General features: G+C 47.2%; 1 protein-coding gene across 2 annotated transcripts in view; it reads right to left on the bottom strand.

The window, feature by feature from the left end:
• itpr3 (inositol 1,4,5-trisphosphate receptor, type 3) overlaps positions 1-22,533 on the bottom strand; it is an 80,657-nt gene that overhangs the window by 2,412 nt on the left and 55,712 nt on the right. The window contains exons 34-56 of one of the 2 annotated variants that reach the window (XM_064299837.1): positions 22,054-22,174; positions 19,703-19,884; positions 17,478-17,626; positions 17,133-17,241; positions 16,772-16,874; positions 15,082-15,257; positions 13,943-14,102; positions 12,568-12,752; positions 11,762-11,962; positions 10,820-10,930; positions 10,343-10,438; positions 8,727-8,828; positions 8,073-8,159; positions 7,439-7,549; positions 6,141-6,333; positions 5,389-5,508; positions 4,840-5,012; positions 3,315-3,479; positions 2,795-2,984; positions 1,935-2,024; positions 1,271-1,392; positions 991-1,156; positions 371-531 (exon numbers count right to left, since the gene is read on the bottom strand). In XM_064299837.1, the coding sequence (XP_064155907.1) occupies positions 371-531; positions 991-1,156; positions 1,271-1,392; positions 1,935-2,024; positions 2,795-2,984; positions 3,315-3,479; positions 4,840-5,012; positions 5,389-5,508; positions 6,141-6,333; positions 7,439-7,549; positions 8,073-8,159; positions 8,727-8,828; positions 10,343-10,438; positions 10,820-10,930; positions 11,762-11,962; positions 12,568-12,752; positions 13,943-14,102; positions 15,082-15,257; positions 16,772-16,874; positions 17,133-17,241; positions 17,478-17,626; positions 19,703-19,884; positions 22,054-22,174 (3,273 nt within the window). Of the gene's footprint in view, positions 1-370; positions 532-990; positions 1,157-1,270; positions 1,393-1,934; positions 2,025-2,794; positions 2,985-3,314; positions 3,480-4,839; positions 5,016-5,388; positions 5,509-6,140; positions 6,334-7,438; positions 7,550-8,072; positions 8,160-8,726; positions 8,829-10,342; positions 10,439-10,819; positions 10,931-11,761; positions 11,963-12,567; positions 12,753-13,942; positions 14,103-15,081; positions 15,258-16,771; positions 16,875-17,132; positions 17,242-17,477; positions 17,627-19,702; positions 19,885-22,053; positions 22,175-22,533 lie in introns of both variants that reach the window. The other variant, XM_064299836.1, reaches the window with a different exon arrangement.

Raw genomic sequence — 22,533 nt, forward strand, 5'->3', positions numbered from 1 at the left:
ATAAGGCATGTCCCTTGCATTTTTTTCTTTAATGCATCGCTCCCCTTTTCTCTCCAGTTTAGAATGACCAATCCTGTTCATCGATGCTCAGTGCTGCTACCTCCACTGCCAATCGGGAGAGTGCATATAAGCACGTGCTCTCCTCCAAAGCATGCGATGTCAGCCGCCGCTATTTCTTAAACCGCAGCTAATTAGTCGGGGGCGAGCGCGGTCAGGATTCGATGCCAGGCCGCGTGGCTCGTCCGCACACGAGAATGAGAACGGTGCCTTAGCCAGACAAACCCGCCCAGCGCACCCAAAAAACTGAACTTTTATTTTGTTACGGAAATGAGCCAAAGGCACGGAGGCAGGACGACAGGACGGGCATCACCTTGATCATGAGGGCCACGTAGCTCTCGGGCCCGGTGTAGTCCGTCTTGTTCTTCTCTCTCACCAGCACGATGAACTGCAGGTAGTTCCAGATGTTGTGCTCCACCTTTATGTGCTCCTCAAAGGACACCGTCTTATTGTCAAACTTGTCCCGCTCCAGGCCTGGTTTAGGACAAAATACTGTGTGTTACATCCAGACAGTACACAGAACACAGGTTAGAGCTGTGCCCTATAACAGCACAGGGAGGACACAGAACACAGGTTAGAGCTGTGCCCTATAACAGCACAGGGAGGACACAGAACACTGGTTAGAGCTGTGCCCTATAACAGCACAAGCAGGACACAGAATACAGGTTAGAGCTGTGCTCTATAACAGCACAGGCAGTAGACAGAACACAGGTTAGAGCTGTGCTCTATAACAGCACAGGCAGTAGACAGAACACAGGTTAGAGCTGTGCTCTATAACAGCACAGGCAGGACACAAAACACAGGTTAGAGCTGTGTTTTATAACAGCACAGGCAGGACACAGAACACAGGTTAGAGCTGTGCTCTATAACAGCACAGGCAGGACACAGAACACAGGTTAGAGCTGTGCTCTAACTGGTTTCTTTTCCCCTCACCACAGATGAAGCAGGTTGTCTTCAAGATCTCCTCCTTCTTCTGCTTCTCACTACGCAGGTCAGCAAAGGTGTCAATGATCACCCCAAAGATGAGGTTGAGAACAATGATGATGACAATGAAGTAGAAGAGCAGGTCGTAGATCACACGTGCCGTGAAGAGCGACTCCTAGAGGACAGGCAGAACCGCACGCTTTACAGACACAATTACGTACTGCATGCAGAATGACACATTCTTGGCCAAATGATGTGTGCGTTTGCGTCTGTTAGGGCGTGTCCTCACGTCTTTAGAGGGTCTGCGTAGCACATCGCCAACCCCGCCCCCATTCCGCAGCCCATGGTTCATCACCGTGACGATGCACATCAGCAGGGTGTCACAGGTACGTTCCGTATTGTCCTCTTCCTCTGCAAGGAAATATGGACGGAAACGCTTTATTAACCCTCCGAACCCTGAACCTATAAACCTCTTCCTCTATGATGATGAGCGAATGATCACTGAAGTCCTTCCCAGTACACTCCTGGATGAGCATTAACACAATTTATGATTTATTCTGGGTTCTGCACGATCTTAATGTCTGCTATATGACTAAACAAAAAGCAAGTTAATCCTTTTCCATTATTCATCATCATTAATGAAATCTATATACACGCACACAATTCTTTATTTAATTTTTTTTGGGGGCTTTTCAGCTTTGTTTGACAGATCAGCGTGGAGAGACAGGAAAAACTAGGAGGAGAGAGAGGGAGAGACGTGCGACAAAGGTCGGCGGTCGGACTCGAACCGCCGACGTCGCGGCTCGCAACGAGCATATGGAAAGCGCTCTACGGGCTGCGCCACACGAGACACCCCATACACACGCACACGTTACAACTACAAACAGTGTGAGCCGGGACATGGGGAAACAGGTGTCCGTGGTAACGAGGGCTTGTGTCTGAACGGTTCTCACCCTCCTGTAGCCTCTCCTCCAGATTGCAGCTGACCCCATCCGCACTGCAGGAGCTCAGGACGTCCCTGGAAACCTCATCTGGCCCAGTGTCTGCAAAGCCACGCGTATTACAGTGTGATTACAGCTTATTACAGTCTATTACACCTCCGTAAAAAATAATTACAGCTTATTACAGTCTATTACACCTCATTACAATGTAATTACAGTTTACTAATGTAGTACATACAATTACAACATAATTACAGTTTACTAATCTAGTACACACAATTACAACATAACTATGGCTTATTGAAGTAGTACATATAATTACAACATAATTACGGCTTATTAAAGTAGTACATATAATCACAACAAAATTACCGCTTGTTAAAGTAATGCATGCCATTAGAAGATAATTAAAGCTGGTTACAGCATAAACACCATCTTATTACAGCAGAACAACAGCTTACTGCTGCATGATTACAGCTTGACCGCTTCAAACGTCTACTGCGAAATGACGTTTTTTATAATATTTTTGTTCCTCCCTAAAATTCCAATCAAACCACTGGTTTCGACGTACAGACTTTATCGTGAGACGAATGAAGGCAAAACGGAAGAGAAGGAAGGAGAGGAAAGAGGGAAAGGAGAAGGAGAAGGAAGGAAGGAAGGAGAGGAGAAGAAAGGAAGGAAGGAAGGAGAGAGAAGAAAGGAGAAGGAGAAAGAAGAAAAGAAGAGAAGAGAAGAGAAGAGAAGGAGAAGGAGAAGGAGAAGGAGAAGCAGCAGCAGCAGCAGCAGAAGCAGAAGCAGAAGCAGAAGTAGCAGCAGCAGCACAACTACACTACACTACACTAGATTTTCTGAGTTTCGCATGGCTTTCGCACCTTCGCCGAGTTTGGGCAGGCGATCGACCTCCATGATGAAGTCGTTCTTGAGGCAGAGGAAGCCCACGATGGAGAAGAGGTAGACCAGGATGAGCGCCAGCAGGGCGGTGAGCAGGATGGAGCGACCGTTGCGCGTCACGCTCTTGATCACGTTGAACAGGGTCTCCTCCCGGTAGATCAGGTCGAACAGCTGCACGCAGAACGCAGAACGCTATTCTCTGTATATGTGTGGTATATAAACTGTGCTCTGTAGATGTGTGTGTTTCATACACAGTGTTATGTAGATGTGTGTGTGTGTGTGTTTAATACACGGTGCTCTGTAGATGTGTGGGTGTGTGTGTGTGTGTGTTTAATACACAGCTGTGTAAGTTTGGTTTAACACGTGCTCTGTAGATAGTGCTGTGATTGTGTGTGTGTTTAATACACGGTGCTCTGTAGATGTGTGTGTGAGTGTGTGTTTAACACACGGTGCTGTGTAGATGTGTGTGTGTGTGTGTGTGTGTGTGTGTTGAATACGCACCAGGATGCTGTAGAAGAGCTCATGCACACACAGTCCCAGGGCGCTGGTCAATACGTAGGCCAGGTGGTAAACGAACTCCATATCCATCACCATGGCTCGGTAGCCCATGATGAACGTGCCATTGTTTCCAACGAAGCTCACCACAAAAACTATCTTATTGATGAGCTACAGAGGAGACACGAAGGACAGAAACTGTTAGTTAAATCAAAAGGATAAAGGGAAGACAGAGAGAGAAACACTACACAACAGCAATTATACAGCAATTACACTGAAATATGATGTCCACACAGCTTCTAGCCCTCACAATACCTCCTGCATGTTCAGTATAAATATAGCCAGAATTATGTGTTTGGCCATTAGTAATCAGTAAATATGAAATATGTGCTGCCAACTGATGGTAAATTTAGCCTTCAGAGTGCCTGGTCAGTGCTGCAGTGTCTCAGCTGTGATTTGAGTGGAGAGAGAAGAGACAGAGCTGCAGGTGTCAGTGGATACAGACTCGGCTGCAGTGTGTCCTGTGCTGCAGTTTAGTGGATCAGACTCGCTGCAGTGTGTCTGTGCTGCAGTTTTAGTGGATACAGACTCGGCTGCAGTGTGTCTGTGCTGCAGTTTTAGTGGATACAGACTTGGCTGCAGTGTGTCTGTGCTGCAGTTTTAGTGGATACAGACTCGGCTGCAGTGCGTCTGTGCTGCAGTTTTAGTGGATACAGACTCGGCTGCAATGTGTCTGTGCTGCAGTTTTAGTGGATACAGACTTTGCTGCAGTTTCAGTGGACACAGACTGTATTGTAGTGTGTCTGTGCTGCAATGTGTATGTACTGTAGTGTGTCTGTGCTGCAGTGTGTCCGTGCTGCAGTGTGTCCGTGCTGCAGTGTGTCTGTGCTGCAGTGTGTCCGTGCTGCAGTGTGTCTGTGCTGCAGTGTGTCCGTGCTGCAGTGTGTCTGTGCTGCAGGTACTGCAGTGTGTCTGTACTGCAGTTTCAGTGGATACAGACTGTACTGTAGTGTGTCCATGCTGCAGTGTGTCTGTGCTGCAGTGTGTCCATGCTGCAGTATGTCTGTGCTGCAGTGTGTCGTGCTGCAGTGTGTCGTGCTGCAGGTGTCGTGCTGCAGCGTGTTGTGCTGCTGTCGTGTGGTTCAGGTAGCTGTACGTAGTGTGTCTGTGCTGCAGTGTGTCCGTGCTGCAGTGTGTCTGTGCTGCAGCGTGCCTGTCTGCTAGTGTGTCTGTACTGCAGTTTCAGTGGATACAGACTGTACTGTAGTGTGTCCATGCTGCTGTGTGTCTGTGCTGCAGTGTCCTGCTGCGTGTCGTGTGCTGCTGCAGTGTGTCTGTGCTGCAGTGTGTCCGTGCTGCAGTGTGTCCGTGCTGCAGTGTGTCCGTGCTGCAGTGTGTCTGTGCTGCAGTGTGTCCGTGCTGCAGTGTGTCTGTGCTGCAGTGTGTCCGTGCTGCAGTGTGTCCGTGCTGCAGTGTGTCCGTGCTGCAGTGTGTCTGTGCTGCAGGGCGGTGCGGCGCGAGCCCAGCTTACGTTGAGGACACCCAGCCCGACGAGAGTGGGGCTGATTCCGAAGTAGTATATGGAGCGCAGGATGAGGGCGATGGTGAGGGGGCGCAGCCCGTAGCGCTGGGAGAACAGGCCCATGACGGACAGGCCAGCAAACCCCCAAAACAGCATGGAGAGCACGGAGGAGTCCACGGGCCCTGCTAACGTACCCAACCCAACATCAGCCAATCAGCAGCTTTCAGCCTCCGCACAGGCACAATGGCAGCAGCTCACACTCCTGAATGACCGATGACCGTCATTTTCTTTTCTTTCTTTTTTTTTACTTAACTGTCTACTGTGTTCTTAATGCTATTTTAAAAACCTATTTTTTTTTCTTTCTAGCCTTTTACTGTTATTATAAAGTGTTATTTCACACATACATGTCTGTCTACTGTAAACTATTTTGTACTGCATTCCATGTATGAAAAGGTGCTATACAAATACATTTGATTATGATTATGATTATGATTATTATTATTATTATTACTGTACCGCTAATCTTCACCCCCCCCCCCACCACTCGGTTTCCCTAACCTTTCCCCGAGTCAAAGGGGTAGAAGACGGCGATGATGAGGTTGATGAAGACGGCCAGGTTGAAGGAGATGCTGCCCCACAGCGTCATCCTGCCAGAGAACCAGTACAGCACAGGCATGCCTAACCAGAAGCAGGGAGACAGGGAGAACGCAGGTCAGTCACCCAGCGAATATCAGGCAACACCAACGTCAGGTTTTATAAGACACCGATGCTTCTGCGCTTGAGTACAGAAAACGCACGTGTCATTCGTCAGAGAAAACTGTTCCACCCAAAAAAATACATAATTAAAGTAATTTTTAGCTCCGACCGCAGCTCTATAGCTCTGTCTGTCGGTCGGTTGGTTGGTCGGTTGGTCCACAAAAGTGTCCCACCCCGTAGCGGCCACAATTTTTGGCATGGAGGTTGGTCATGATTGAAGGTAGAGCTGAGTAACTTTCAAGGTACCAATCGGCTCGTTGGGAGCAATTAGGGGTTAGGTGTCTTGCTCAGGGACACTTCGACACGCCCAGGGTGGGGGATCGAACAGGCAACCCTCCGACTGCCAGACAACCGCTCTTACCTCCTGAGCTATGTCGCCCCTAAAAATGCACTACAAATACCACTACAGGCATAAGTAAGTACCGATCCAGAAAACAAAAAGGGGGGGGGGGGGACTCAAACCGAAAAAAACCACAGAGACGCAGAGAGAAAGAGAGCCATAACGAGAGTCAGTGAACGTGAAGAGGAAGAACGGCGGGGTCGGGCCGGCCTACTCCGAAGCTTCTTCTGCCACTCCATCTCGTTGTGCAGGAAGGAGGTCTGCTGGAAGAAGTGCGTGACCTTGCTGCCCTGCTCGTCCTGCTCGGTGGTGTTGAAGACCCGCACCTTGGACTCCCTCGTCAGGTACTCGCAGATCGGGTGCACCGGGAAGACTATCTGCTCCATGCTGCGGTCGTCCCGAACGATCTGCCCATCCGGTAAAACGGGGGGGAGGGGGAGGGAGAGGAGAGAGGGAGGAGAGAGAGGGGGAGAGAGGGAGAGAGAGGAGAGGAGGAGAGAGAGAGAGAGAGAGAGAGGGAGAGGGAGAGAGAGGAGAGGGGAGGAGAGGGAGAGAGAGGGGGAGGGGAGAGAGAGAGGGGAGAGAAAGAGAGAGAGAGAGGGGGAGAGAGAGCGAGAGGGGAGGAGAGGGAGAGAGGGGGGGAGAGAGAGAGGGAGAGAGAGAGGGGGGAGAGAGAGAGAGAGGGGGAGAGAGAGAGGGGAGAGAGAGGGAGAGAGAGGGGAGAGAGAAAAGAGGGGGAGAGAGAGAGAGGGGGAGAGAGAGAGGGGGGGAGAGAAAGAGAGGGAGAGAGAGGGAGAGAGAGAGAGAGCGAGAGGGGGAGAGAGAGAGAGAGAAAGAGAGAGGGAGAGATATTAGTGCAGAAATCTTTTAATGCATATCTACCCAGGTTTAAGCAATGAAACATTTGACACCTAAACACATGTACAGTAATTATAGATTGAACAAGTCATTCTCCGTGTTTCCTGGAGCTAGTCCTCGTTTCCCGAAGATAGTACCTCGTACTATAAAGCTCTTTAAAGGATCAACAATAACAAATACAATGAGTTAAAGAAATATTCTCATACCACATATACTGAAAGGGGGCAAAGAGAAGAAGGAGGAACAGAGAGAGGGGGACAGAGAGGAGAGAGGGGATGGAGGAGGAGATGAGAGAGGGGGCAGAGAGAGGGGGATGGAGGGAGGGAGAAGAGGAGGGAGGAGACGAGAGGGTGCAGAGAGAGGGGATGGAGGGAGGGACAGAGAGAGGGGCAGAGGAGGGGATGGAGGGAGGGGGACAGAGAGAGGAGGAAGAGGAGGGGGACAGAGAGAGGGGACAGAGAGAGGGAGGAGAGAGAGGGGGACAGAGAGGGGGGAGGAGAGAGGAGAGGGGGACAGGAGAGAGGGGGAGGGGGAAAGGGGACAGAGAGGGGGACAGGAGAGGAGGGGGGGAGGGAGGGGACAGAGGGAAGGGGACAGGGAGAGGGGGACAGAGAGAGGGGGACAGGGAGAGGGGGGCAGAGGGAGGGGGTGCACCTCGATCTGGGCCGTGTGCTTTTCGTAGTACTCCAGGGGGTCTTCTTCCAAAGTCTCGGCGGTGCCTGTGGACTTCAGCATCTGCGACAGTGGCCTGTTATTCAGGTTCAGCTGCGGACACAACAGGGGCACATCAACAACCTGGGTCCAGATCCAGCCCAGGACATGAAGGATCCTGTGTGTGTGCTGTGTGCTGTGGGTGTGTGTGCTGTGGGTGTGTGTGCTGTGGGTGTATGTGCTGTGCGCTGTGTGTGTGTGCGCTGTGGGTGTGTGCGCTGTGTGTGTGTGTGTGCTGTGCACTGTGTGCGGTGGGTGTGTGTGCTGTGGGTGTGTGCGCTGTGGGTGTGTGCGCTGTGGGTGTTTGTGCTGTGCGCTGTGGGTGTGTGTGTGTGTGTGTGGTGTGTGTGTGCTGTGCACTGTGGGTGTGCGCTGTGGGTGTGTGCGCTGTGTGTGTGTGTGTGCTGTGCACTGTGTGCTGTGGGTGTGTGTGCTGTGGGTGTGTGCGCTGTGGGTGTGTGCGCTGTGGGTGTTTGTGCTGTGCGCTGTGGGTGTGTGCTGTGTGTGTGTGTGCTGTGCACTGTGGGTGTGTGCTGTGTGTGTGTGTGCTGTGTGCTGTAGGGGAGGAGCCAGTCACCATGGAGGAGATGCCCTCCTCTCCCTCCTCCTTGCGCCTCTTCGGCGGCTTCAGCAGGTGCAGCAGGGTCTTGTTGTGCCGAGCCAACTGCAGAGAGCATCAGAGCTGCAGCATCAGTGTCTCATACGGTAATGATGCCAATGCTACTACTTACTGTTATTATTATTATTACTATACATTAATACACAAGACAGCATCAGTATCTTAAATGATAATGATGTAAATGAGCATGTGTGCTCAGTCCACCTGCCCTGTATAAACAAAGGTTACTAGTACTACTATCATTATTATTATTATTACTATTATTATTATTACTACTACTACTATTATGCATTAATAGACAAGACAGCACAATTTCCTGTTAAACTGTTGACATGCACAACCTCAATAAAGCAGCTCATATTTACCGCCCATGAATAACCATAGAGTAACAACGCCCCTGCAGAGCGTTTTCAATCATTTCAATCTTCCATTAGTGCGGCAGCACTCACAACTCAACTACGGAATCCACTATTCTACGTAAGACTTTGAAAATAAAAACTTGAGTCCGTCGGATGGAGCTCTCGTTCTATGGTACGGGTGCAGTAATGTAACACAGTGACTCACAGGTGTAGATCCGTATAGGTGTAAATCTGTACAGGTGCAGATCCGTACCTGAAGACCCAGGATGTAGATATTGTGGCCGACCTCGCGAGGGGACACCTCCCCATCCTCACACTCCACTTCCTGCAGGTAGGCCTTTTTAATCACCTCCACCTGTTTCCGCACACACACACACACACACACACACGCACACACGCACACACGCACACACGCACGCACACACGCACACACGCACACACGCACACACGCACACACACACGCACACACGCACACACACACGCACACACACACGCACACACACATGCACACACACACACACGCACACACAATGTCAAAAGAAGCAGACAGAGGCTTTTATCCAGAATGCTCTACAAAGACAAAAAAGATGAGTGTGATAGTGATGATTTCATTATTAATATGTTATTATTAATACTGTTTATGTGTATGTATGTATATATGTGTATATGTACACATACAATCACATTATTCTGTTACTATTCTTTGTTTGTTATGTGATGTTTCTTGCCATGCTTGGGCCATACAAATGCAAATTTTGTCATGCCAATAATGCACTTTGAATTTGGATTTTAGTGAGAGGGAGCAAAAGAGAGAGACAGCAAGAGAGAGAGTGACAGTGAGAGAAAGTGGGGGAGAGGCACTGAGAGAGAGAGATAGAGAGAGATAATATAATAATTATTTTTTTAAATTTTTTTTTATTATTGTTATTGTTGTTGTTGTATAGCCTACTCGCTGTGGCCATTGCCACACTGTTGGTTGCATTGTTGTCGTTACCACAATGTTGTTTGTATTTCATGTTTCCTATTTCTGTTTCTGTGTGTACGCTTTGGAAATAAGTACAAGTGTATTTCATGCCAATAAAGCATTTTGAATTTGAATTTGAATTTTGAGAGAGGAGAGAGAGAAAGAGAGAGACAGTGAGAGAGAAAGTGGGAGAGAGAGGGGGAAAGAGAGACAGTGAGAGAGAGAGAGAGAGAGAGAGAAATTGGCGGAGTATCTCTTCTCTGTCAGAGATACAAAGCAGAGGCAGATCCTGACCAAGTACAGGCTCAGTGACCACACACTTGCAATTGAAAAAGGCAGACACCGGAATACATAGTTACCAAAAGAACAACATATGTGTGGTCACTGTAAGACAGGAGAGGTGGAAACAGAGGTGCACTTTCTCCAACATTGTGAAAAATATTCAGAAATTAGGACACATTACTTCAACAAATGTTCTCTAATTATAAAGGACTTCCTTTCCCAAACAAATGAGGAAAAAAATGCAAATCCTGCTAGGAGAAAGGCCAACAGCTCCACTAGCAGCAAAGTACATCTCAGCCTGCCATAATCTGAGGGACACTGGTTGACCACCACAAATATATTTATTTTAATTATTAATTAATTAATATCTTTTTTCACATTTTCTTTTTTCTACATATATTATTATTATTATTATTATTATTATATAGCCTACTCACTGTGGCCATTACCACACTGTTAATTGCATTGTTGTCGTTACCACAATGTTGTTTGTATTACATGTTGTTTGTATTCCTATTCCTGTTTCTGTGTGAACACTTTGGCAATATGTACAAATGTATTTCATGTCAATAAAGCATTTAGAATTTGAATTTGAAAATTTGAGAGATAGAGATATTCCTGACCAGTTCCCGGGGTCGGAGGTTAAACAGAATCCTCTCGGCGTTCTCGCTGTCATGTCTGCTCTCCATCAGAGCCAGCAACAGTTTGGAGGCGTTGTCCTGGAGACAGCAGACAGAGCACTGAGAAATAATCTTCACATCTCACCTTGCACAGGGCAGCATAGGATCTGGTGGTTGCCGCCACGGACTGAACTCTGTGTTAAAATACTGAACGCCGTTAAAATATTGACCTCTGTTACAGTGCTGCACAGAACTCCGTGACAGTGCTATACGAAAATATTATTTTGCAAACTACCCAACTACTTAAAAATAAACATGAAGTTTAAATTTAACATGTAAACTCTTTAGTCCTGTATTTGCAGCACAAATGGATTAAGAATGGGGCGATGGTGTAAGAAAGGAGGAGTGATGAGAGCAGGTGCGGCTCAGGTAAGGAGAAGAGGAACGACACACCTCAGGTAAGGACCAAACTGGACCAACCTTCAGCTGCAGGACCATGTCCATGCGGTAGCGGCACAGAGGGCTGATGTCGTTCAGGATGAGGGCTGTGATGATGTCGATGCCGTTGCACTCGTGGGTCACGATGCACGTCTGAGAGAGAGAGCATTCTCAGTCGCGCCCCGGCCTCCAACTATCCTCCGTATCATTTTTTCACGCCCCCTTTCAAAGCCTGTATTAGACTTCATTCTTTAGGGGGAACATCAGTTGCAATTCATTTAGGAGGGGAATGAATGGTCTTTAATATTTTCTTACCCCAGCCTACTAAATCCCCCCCCCCCACCACTCCACCCCGCCCCAGCCGAGTCTCTTGACCTCTGTATTTTTAGGTCCTGGTTACACCCCTGGACAGACCTCAGTCAAACCCCGCTTAGCTGGGGAGCGAAATCTGTAAAACCCATAGTCTGTACAATAAATATTGACCAAGCCACTTTGACGTGACCCATTGACTCTCCATGGGCTTGGTGAAAAGCGTTTTGTAGCCCAGGAAGTGCAGTTTGTGGGCGCCGCCACGTTGTACAAACTTATATGGGCGTGAAGTTCTATTGTCCACTAAGCGCATGAGATAGTGACACGCAGTGACTCACTGATTACAATCTTTTCCAAATAACACAATAACTTACCAATCCGCACATTGGACGAAGACAAATCACCTATTGCAACTATATCTTCTGGAGCAAAAAAATAACTGACTTCGTATTTTGACCGTATTGTTACTGTTGACGTACATTGAAACTGGTGGCTGAGACACCTATGCTGGAGCTTATCGCACTGGCGCTAGTGAGCAACGTCTCTCGACAAGACCAGGAAGCGAGGTGCTAAAACGCAGCCCGGTTTTGGTAGAACCCTGAAAGCCCAGATTCCCAGCCGCAGGCGGCGGAACGTCCCCCCCACCCCTGCCCCCACCCCCGTGCGGCTCCAGACCTGGTTCTCCTGGCAGGGCCCCTGGCAGTACTCGGTCAGCGTCTCCAGGGTCTGGATGATGAGGTCCACGTTGCTCTCGTTGATGTAGAGCCCCAGGAGGCCCAGCCCGCCCGTGGTGCTGCCGCACATGATGTCCAGGAACTGCAGCGTCTCGCACACCAGGTTGTAGTTGGTCTTGTTGTTCTGGCAGCGCAGGAAGTTCTGCGGCAGGAAGGGGAGGACAGGTCAAACCAAACGGCTTTTCGGATTCGCGAAAGGGGGCGTCCTCGTTCCAACAATTGCACCGCGCAAGTGCTGCTTTCCAAACCATCCCTTCACTCTGAGAAATACAGGTACAGGGGAGGTACATTTCTGTTCTTCGGGAAACAATTTTGCCCAAATGTACCCTCAAACTACAATAATATTCTATTTGGGCACTGAATGTACCCTCAAACTACAATAATGTTCTATTTGGGTAAGAAGTACCTTTTGCAAGCAAAAATGGTATAACTTATGTATCCCTGGCTAGGGGCACAGTTTTACATACTTGAAGGGTACTACACCATTGACAAGCATTTGTACATTTATAGGCTCTTTTTCAGACACTGAGAGGCGTTCCTGAGCTGACCCCAGATCAGCAGTGCATGCCTCAGCACCTTGTCACATGAGCTGAGCACTGACCTGGGACCAGCAGGTGGGACTGACCTGCAGGTCCTGGTTGTGGTTCTCACAGAGCAGCTGCCTGAGACCAGCAGGTGGGACTGACCTGCAGGTCCTGGTTGTGGTTCTCACAGAGCAGCTGCCTGAGACCAGCAGGTGGGACTGACCTGCAGGTCCTGGTTGTGGTTCTCACAGAGCAGCTGCAGGAAGCGCAGGATGGGCTTCATGATGGTGACCGCGGGGCCCATCTCCAGCTCCACCTCCCGCTGCTCAGGGAGGGGCGCCACGGCGGGGGTTGGGGCCTGGCCGTACTGCGCTGATTCAGGCAGGGGGACCACCATCTGAGGAGTGCCTGCTCGAGACAAAGACCATACTGCTGGAGAGAAAGACCATACTGCTGTACAGGAAACCATACTGCCGTACAAAGAGACCATACTGCTGGAGAGAAAGACCATACTGCTGTACAGGAAACCATACTGCTGTACAAAGAGACCATACTGCTGGAGAGAAAGACCATACTGCTGTACAAAGAGACCATACTGCTGGAGAGAAAGACCATACTGCTGTACATGAGACGATACTATTGGAGGGAGGAACTATACTGCTGGAGAGAAAGACCATACTGCTGTACAAAGAGACCATACTGCTGGAAAGAAAGACTATACTTCTGGAGAGACAGGCTATACTACTGGAGACAAAGACCGTACTGCTGTACGAGACAATACTGCTGGAGAGGAGAACTATACTGCTGGAGAGACAGACCATCCTACTGGACAGAAAAACTATGGTATTGGACAGAGAAACCATACTGCTGTACATGAGACAATATTGGTGTACAAACAGACCATACCACTGGAGAAAAGCACTATACTGCTGGAGAGGTCCCACATTACTGTACAAATGATCAGTACAGCAAGGTTTTCCCACTCTACTGTCTAAACTTTGAACATAAGGTCAATTTGTAAGGGCTCTTGACAACAAACAGGAAGTGGTCAAATATACGTGAAATGCATTCACTACCAGATCTATTCCATAACAGTTTCCTTTCAATCATGACTCCAGTATAAGGAATTCTGAGGAACTTTATTGCAGTCCAGATTTGTCTGCAGTAATCAACACAGGAACCTTAAGAGCTTCATAATTCACTAACAGCACTAATGGAAATATGTGTAATCTCTGTATGCTCAGTTCACCAGAATCCCCATAGTTACCACCATCATGGATCATTCCACAAAATTCTGAGATTCTCCACTCATCAGGCTATTCAACAGAGAGTGAGGAAACAAACAACATGTTCTTATAAAATAAATGAATGGATGCGTGTGTGGAATCCACCCCTGGCCACATTTTTGAGACAGTTACTACATTAGTGCTACATCATTACAACATTTAAATGCATCTTTAATGAAGTCAAAGGCTCTTCATTCACTGGTTTTGCAGTAAAAGGAAGGCTACTTGGTGCACCTAAATATGGTAGGACTGCAGTCAGCAGACCCTGAGTCACACTCTGTGTAGGAAAACTCTGGCGATTGGCCTGCTCACCATCCAGGTCCTTGCCGTCCTGAGCTTTGTGGGTCATCTCTCCCACGTTGACCGACACGGAGGCCTTGACGTCCTGCTGAGCGTTCTTCATGCGGTCGTTGAGGACCTTGAAGAACTTCTCTGACTTGTTGTCTCCCATCATCAGCTTGTAGAAGGAGTTCTAAAGTAAGGGACACCCAACAGGTGAGGGATGGAGAGGACATCTTGTGCATTTTGGGTTTTAGGGGCCCACTCTCTCAATATCAGGGCGAACTGTATTGACCCAGGTAGGTCACAGTAAACTGTTGTGTACTGTTGGTTGTTAATAAGTCAAATGTATAAATGAGCAAGTGAAATAATGGCGTGAATAATGGGGTGTATGTCTTGATAATGAGCTGTGTATGTGTGATATACGTGTGTCTGTTAATGAAGTTGATAATGGCGTAGGTGTATGTGTGATAATGAGCGTGTGTATGTACGTGTGATAATGAGTGTGTGATAATGAGCGTGTGTACGTGTGATAATGAGTGTATGATAATGAGCGTGTGTATGTGTGATAATGAGCGTGTGTATGTACGTGTGATAATGAGTGTGTGATAATGAGCGTGTGAACGTGTGATAATGAGTGTATGATAATGAGCTTGTGTATGTGTGATAACGAGCGTGTGTATGTACGTGTGATAATGAGCGTGTGATAATGAGCGTGTGTATGTGTGATAATGAGCGTGTGTACGTGTGATAATGAGTGTATGATAATGAGCGTGTGTATGTGTGATAATGAGCGTGTGTATGTACGTGTGATAATGAGTGTGTGATAATGAGCGTGTGATAATGAGTGTATGATAATGAGCGTGTGTATGTGTGATAATGAGCGTGTGTATGTACGTGTGATAATGAGTGTGTGATAATGAGCGTGTGTACGTGTGATAATGAGTGTATGATAATGAGCGTGTGTATGTGTGATAATGAGCGTGTGTATGTACGTGTGATAATGAGTGTGTGATAATGAGTGTGTGATAATGAGCGTGTGTACGTGTGATAATGAGTGTATGATAATGAGCGTGTGTATGTACGTGTGATAATGAGCGTGTGATAATGAGCGTGTGTATGTATGTGATAATGAGCGTGTGATAATGAGCGTGTGTGTATGGTTTTCCTGCCTGAATATCAGTGTTCCCGCCCTCCAGCAGACAGATGGCCAGCTGAATGCTCTCCTGGAAGATCTTTTCATTTTTGGAGCTCATGATGAGGTCAGTGAAGAGCCGTGTGCCTCCCTCCCTGTCCAGACGACGCTGCACAGCTGCTACAACGCCCCAGTCCTTATCCCCCTCCAGGGCTACACACACACACACACACACACACACACACACACACACACACGCACACACGAACACACACAAACAAAAGTGAACAGAATTAACGCAGTCACAAACAGACAAATAGTCAAAAAATTAACCAATCCAAAAACATAACAGATGAAAAAGTAAGATCCAGAGGAAATTAAATGCTATGGTCAGGGTTCATACACTTTTTCACCAATGATTTTCAATGACTTTTCAATGACTTCTCCACAACCTTTAACTGAATTTCCATGACCAAAACAAATGACTTTATCTCAGCGGGACGATTTTAAATTATTTATTGTAACACTAAGTAAAATTAGGTCTGCATCTGAAACATATGGTGCCTCTCTAAAACAAATAAACACCAGACAGACACACTTAGATACATTCTTTCATATTTTAATTCGAATAGTTTAACATTTTGTCAATGACTCAAACAGGGCTCGAAATTGCGACCATTTTGGTCGCATATGCTCCCAAAATTGAATCTGTGCGACTTTGAAATGTAATTGGGAGCATTTGTGCGAGTGCAAATAATTGTTCTGGTGCAACCTTTTCTTTTTTCAGTCGAACGTCTCTTCCTCTGTACATTCGCTGGTTAGTACGCTTGTGAGCTGACGGTGACCCTTCTAACCAATCGTGAGCTTGACATTCTTACCTTTAATGCTAATTTAAAATTGGTTAATATTAGCCTTCAATCACTCCCTTTTGCAGCACTCCACTGTCACGCGACACAGAGAGCTAATGCGTTTACTTATGTTACCTGAAGACAAAAGTTTATGTTCAATTTATTAGCGTTATCGAAAGCAGAAAAGTTGAAGTGAACGATTATAGCATTTTTTTTAAACATTAACATAGTGTTTTGGGTAGCGACCCGGTTGAAAAAGCTAATTTCTCCGATGCAGTTTACTGGCGGTTGATTTAATTAGCGGTATTAATGTGACGAGAAGCGCTTTGTCGTTTGAATGCATAACACGCAATTCCTGAGAGTCGACACATTTAGGTGTGACAGTTTAACGATTGTAACCGTATGTTATATTGTCGTTTTTGATCAATAAAATCTATTGCATATATTGTTGGTGCTCCTTACATTTTGGTGGGTGCTCCTAACTTTTTGAAATTGGGAGCACCAGTGCTACCAAGTAAAAAAGTTAATTTCGAGCCCTGATATATTATTGAAGCTGCACTTCCCTGGCATATTGTTGGCACAGTAGGGCCTACGTTTACTAACTGCTACATTAGCAGAAACGTGCCTGTTGGGCGTCCCTGTAAACAGAGCCAGACCGAATTAACTTCTCACACCACCAAAATACCGCGGTTACGTGCCAATTTACGTTTTATTACTATACATACTATTTTTATGATTGGATTAATTAGCAATTGTATTTGATGCAACTTTAGCTATATTTCCATTACTTTTCCAAAACTTTTCAAAAAATATTATTAATGACTTTTCCAGGTTTTTCATGACCGTACGAACCCTGTATGGTCCCTACTCCTGACATACCTCCCATTCCCAGCTCCACCAGGTCCACTTTATTGCTGTTTTTCTTGTTGTTGTTGCTGCTGAAGAGATAGTTCTGCACCAGAACCTTCCTGAGTGCAAAGCCCTGAAAAGAACATCAAAAGATCAGCCTCAGCACCAGAATACCAGCTATGGAACACCTACAGGATCAGACTCAGTACCAAAATACCAGCTATGGAACACTTATAGGATCAGCCTCAGTACCAGAATACCAGCTGTGGAACACTTACAGGATCAGCCTCAGTACCAGAATACCAGCTATGGAACACTCACAGGATCAGCCTCAGTACGAGGCTGCCACAGCCGAATGCAGGCACTATGCCACACGCGTTTGCTGTCTCACCCTCTCGTCAAAGTTGTAGGTGCGGATCAGCATGTCCTGCAGGATGCGGAGAACCTTGATGCAGAGCTTCTCCTCGGACACCATAAGGGCCTTGGTGTGCTGGATCAGCCTGAAGGCAGGTATAGCACAGTGATAGCACAGCAACACCCTAAGCCCAGGTGCAACTAATCCATGCATGCGCACACTCTCACACACACACACACGCACAGATATATATACACACACACACATATATACACACACACACACACATGCACACACACACGCACACCTACACAGACATACACACACACACACACACACTCACGCACACACACACAGACTCACACTTATGCACTCACTCACTTGGATATGAAGCTGCCCGATTCGCAGCGTGAGCGAGCATCGGTTCCCTCCAGGAACAGCAGCTCTGGTCGATGCAGCACATCCACCAGCACCGACAGCTCAGCGTTAACCAGCGGATTCAGCCTATCCTCCAAGGTGTTAATGATATCCTGAGAGAGGGAAAATAAGAATGAGTCAGTACTGAGGCACTGACAAACAGGGCTGTACTGCAACACCGATGAACAGGGCTGTACTGCACTAGAATACAACAAGAGGAACAGGGCTGTACTGCTCTAGAACACAGGGAAAGGAACAGGGCTGTACTGCTTCAGAACACAGGAAGAGAAACAGGGCTGTACTGCTCTAGAACACACAGAGAGGAACAGGGCTGTACTGCTCTAGAACACACAGAGAGGAACAGGGCTGTACTGCACTAGAAAACAGGAAGAGAAACAGGGCTGTACTGCTCTAGAACACAGGGAGAGGAACAGGGCTGTACTGCACTAGAACACAGGGAGAGGAACAGGGCTGTACTGCTCTAGAACACACAGAGAGGAACAGGGCTGTACTGCACTAGAAAACAGGAAGTGAAACAGGGCTGTACTGCTCTAGAACACACAGAGAGGAACAGGGCTGTACTGCACTGGAATACAACAAGAGGAACAGGGCTGTACTGCTCTAGAACACAGGGAGAGGAACAGGGATGTACTGCACTAGAACACAGGGAGAGGAACAGGGCTGTACTGCACTAGAACACAGGGAGATTAACAGGGCTGTACTGCTCTAGAACACAGGGAGAGGAACAGGGCTGTACTGCACTAGAACACAGGGAGAGGAACAGGGCTGTACTGCACTGGAATACAACAAGAGGAACAGGGCTGTACTGCTCTAGAAAACAGGGAGATGAACAGGGCTGTACTGCAGCAGAACACAGGAAGAGAAACAGGGCTGTACTGCTCTAGAACACAGGGAAAGGAACAGGGCTGTACTGCTTCAGAACACAGGAAGAGAAACAGGGCTGTACTGCTCTAGAACACACAGAGAGGAACAGGGCTGTACTGCACCAGAACACAGGGAGAGGAACAGGGCTGTACTGCACTGGAATACAACAAGAGGAACAGGGCTGTACTGCTCTAGAACACAGGGAGAGGAACAGGGATGTACTGCACCAGAACACAGGGAGAGGAACAGGGCTGTACTGCACTAGAACACAGGGAGATGAACAGGGCTGTACTGCTCTAGAACACAGGGAGAGGAACAGGGCTGTACTGCACTAGAACACAGGGAGAGGAACAGGGCTGTACTGCACTAGAACACAGGGAGAGGAACAGGGCTGTACTGCACTGGAATACAACAAGAGGAACAGGGCTGTACTGCACTAGAACACACAGAGAGGAACAGGGCTGTACTGCTCTAGAAGACACAGAGAGGACCAGGGCTGTACTGCACTAGAACACACAGAGAGGAACAGGGATGTACTGCACTAGAACAAAGGGAGAGGAACAGGGCTGTACTGCACCAGAACACAGGTAGAGGAAAAGGTTGTACTGCACCAGAACACACAGAGAGGAACAGGGCTGTACTGCACTAGAACACACAGAGAGGAACAGGGCTGTACTGCACTAGAACACACAGAGAGGAACAGGACTGTACTGCACTAGAACACACAGAGAGGAACAGGGCTGTACTGCAGCAGAACACAGGGAGATGAACAGGGCTGTACTGCAGCAGAACACAGGGAGAGGAACAGGGCTGTACTGCAGCAGAACACACAGAGATGAACAGGGCTGTACTGCAGCAGAACACAGGGAGAGGAACAGGGCTGTACTGCAGCAGAACACAGGGAGAGGAACAGGGCTGTACTGCAGCAGAACACAGGGAGAGGAACAGGGCTGTCCTGCTCTAGAACACAGGGAGAGGAACAGAGCTGTACTGCAGCAGAACACAGAGAGAGGAACAGGGCTGTACTGCACCAGAACACAGGGAGAGGAACAGGGCTGTACTGCTCTAGAACACAGGGAGAGGAACAGGGCTGTACTGCAGCAGAACACAGGGAGATGAACAGGGCTGTACTGCACTAGAACACAGGGAGAGGAACAGGGCTGTACTGCTCTAGAACACAGGGAGAGGAACAGGGCTGTACTGCAGAGGATCACAACCACAGTTTGTTGAATGAAGTTCTCATAGACCCAGGGGTTTGGGTTTAATAGGGTGTAACAGCTGGTGTTAGCAGGGAACGAGCAGACCTGCAGCTTCTCGATGATGTTCTTGTAGTCCCAGGGGTTGTTGGGGGCAGCGGGCCGGCTGGAGCGGGTCAGGCTCTTGTAGTTGGGGTTAGTGCGGGTCAGGGAGCTGAGCGCGCTGGAGCTCAGCATGGTGCTAATCTGGGAGTCCAGGTCCATGGGAAGCGTGAGGGACCGGCTCTTCGCTGGGAGAGATCAGGGGATTTCTTCAGTAACCCTGCCTATTAACTGCATGTTTACACTACATTACATTACATTACAGGCATTTGGCAGACGCTCTTATCCAGATCGACTTACACAACATTTACACCTTGCTCAAGGGTGCAACGCAGTGTCTGACCTGGAAATCAAGCCTGTGACCCCTTTAGGTTACGAGACCAGCTCCTTACACTACACTGCCGCCTATGTTCCACTACACTACACCTATACTACACTTTACATGAAGACAGAAGCCAAAGCGTTGAAGCATTGAGATAACATCACATTCTTAAATTAATTTAATTTATTAAGGGCAAAGAACACTGACAGTCGCTGGAGCAGCATCCAAAGCATTGATTTAACCTGTCCTTCAGATTCAGCACAGATACCAGTAGCGTACATGTCCTGGATTTAATAAGGGAATGACCGTAGCTGTTCACGCGGGAGAACAGGTCACACACTGACATAACTTTTACAGTCTCTCTGAAGGATCATACGTAGGTAATGTAATGTTTTAGGCTTCCTGGAGTATTTAATCAATCTTACAAAAACCCTGAAATCTTTTTTTTTTTTTTTTTTTACATTGCATTTTAATTTGAAGTGTATACATTATTTTCCAAGTAAGCATACCGTTTTTAATCCACCATTATTCATACTACAGCACAGACCTCTGGAAACGTATTTATTATGTGAAGCACACAGCACGGACCCGGTAATTATGGGCTGTCATTGAACAACTGGGCAAAGCTTACGCTCTGGTTCTCACAGACAGTGCAATGAGAAGGGCCTAGACCTAGAGAAAAGATTGGGTCGTAATTTCAGCCCACCACCAAATGGTCAATATAACACGAGTATAGTTCAAGTCACCCATACACCAATCCCTCAGTTCTCAGCAATCTTCTCAGTTAATCATTCACAGCCACTTAATCCAGCGCATAACGAAACTGCCAATGCAATGTTTATGTTTCTTGAGAATTACCATGTGCCTGATTGCAGTGTATTAGTACAATGCCCACCAAGAATAGTAAAATAGATATTTGAGGAGGAGGGGAATGGTGTTTTAAAACGAATAACCTGCTGTATATAAATATTCTGAGGTGAAAAAATAAAATAAGCCATTCATAGCAACCAGAGAGAGCTGAGAGTGTCACGTCTAAGTAAGAGAAAATTCCAATACTCTAAATTTTGTAGGGAAATGTAACTGCCAGCTGTTCGTAGGGACATTTAATACTGGAACTCGAAGGGTCACTACGGCTGAAGATCATGCTCACACTGACGAGTGTACATCAGCAGGGAGACACTGCCACCTTGAGGCTTGAATAAGTAATTAAGGTGTAATCATACTTACAAATGTTTCAGAGGTTAATACAGTGAAATAACTAAACCGCTGATTCAGTTAACTAATATTTTTTGGCTAAACAGCTATTCCGCGTGGTTTAATATACAGAAAGGATAAAAGCAATGTTGTTTTGTGAACTATGTATTCTTCCTTGGAATATGCCTAGAAATAGTGCCAATATTTGTCTGATTTTTGCCTTTTGCTGAAAATGTTAAGTTATCACAACAGTTTTCCTATGCTTTTAATTGGCTTGGACAGTTTTTGTGACGATTCTGACAACCTATCAGCTTTTAAAATGGTGGGTATCAGGTCATTTATGGGTTCAGGGTCTAAAGCAGTGGTGTCAAACTCGTTGCCATGGAGGGCCGTGTGTATGCAGGTTTTCATTCCAGCCTCAGATCTTGATTATATAATTAGTTAAATTATTTGCTGAATTAGGGATGCAGGTTTGTGTACAATGGTGATCCGACGTCTATGGTGAACCGCATTGTCTAAATAAAAATTTTCTTATATTCTGTGCTTCAATGCAGTTAAACGCATATGGCTGAATGAGTAATTGGACTCAATTAAGGCAGCATTAATTGGTTGGAATGAAAACCTGCATACACACGGCCCTCCATGGCAACGAGTTTGACACCACTGGTCTAAAGAAACAAAAACACTTTTGAGTAACTCCAAAACAGCATTTAAATCACTCATCTGCACTTCTAAAAAAAACAACTGAAATTCCATTTAAAGAGTGAAATGATGATGGAAGAGTGGTAGGCAGGAGAAGCACCCCTCCCCCCCCGGTTCCACCGGCACGCCGCACGCTCACCTGTAGTGGCCAGGGTTCGAATGCAGGCCTCCACCAGGGTGCGCTGCTGCTGCTGGACCCAGGGGCAGTCCAGCAGTCGCAAGCTGGACTGCAGGAGCTGAATCAGGATGGTGTGGTGAGTCTGGCCAGAGACAGAGAGGGAGAGAGGGATAAACAGTGATGCCATGAAATGGTGGGGGGGGGGGGCTATGTATAAAATGTGCTGTAATTTCTACATGCTTAAAACCAAAAGTGTTTGAAAAAGCACCCTTAAGTAAAAGTTGAGTATGTGCACTTTGGCCACATCTGAATTTCTTGATTACAAATCCAAAATTGTGGAGTACAAAGCCAAATTAAGGACCACCACGTCCTCTCCCCAAGTGCACCATTATAGTACACTCCCTTCTCCCTAATTCTTTCTGTAGCAACAGTGTGCAGCATCTACCATCGCATAAGCATGATGCTGCCATGCTGCCCATGCCTACTGGTCAGACGTGGCTC

The sequence above is a fragment of the Anguilla rostrata genome, chromosome 11, assembly GCF_018555375.3.
Source record: "Anguilla rostrata isolate EN2019 chromosome 11, ASM1855537v3, whole genome shotgun sequence".
Classification (NCBI taxonomy): domain Eukaryota; kingdom Metazoa; phylum Chordata; class Actinopteri; order Anguilliformes; family Anguillidae; genus Anguilla; species Anguilla rostrata.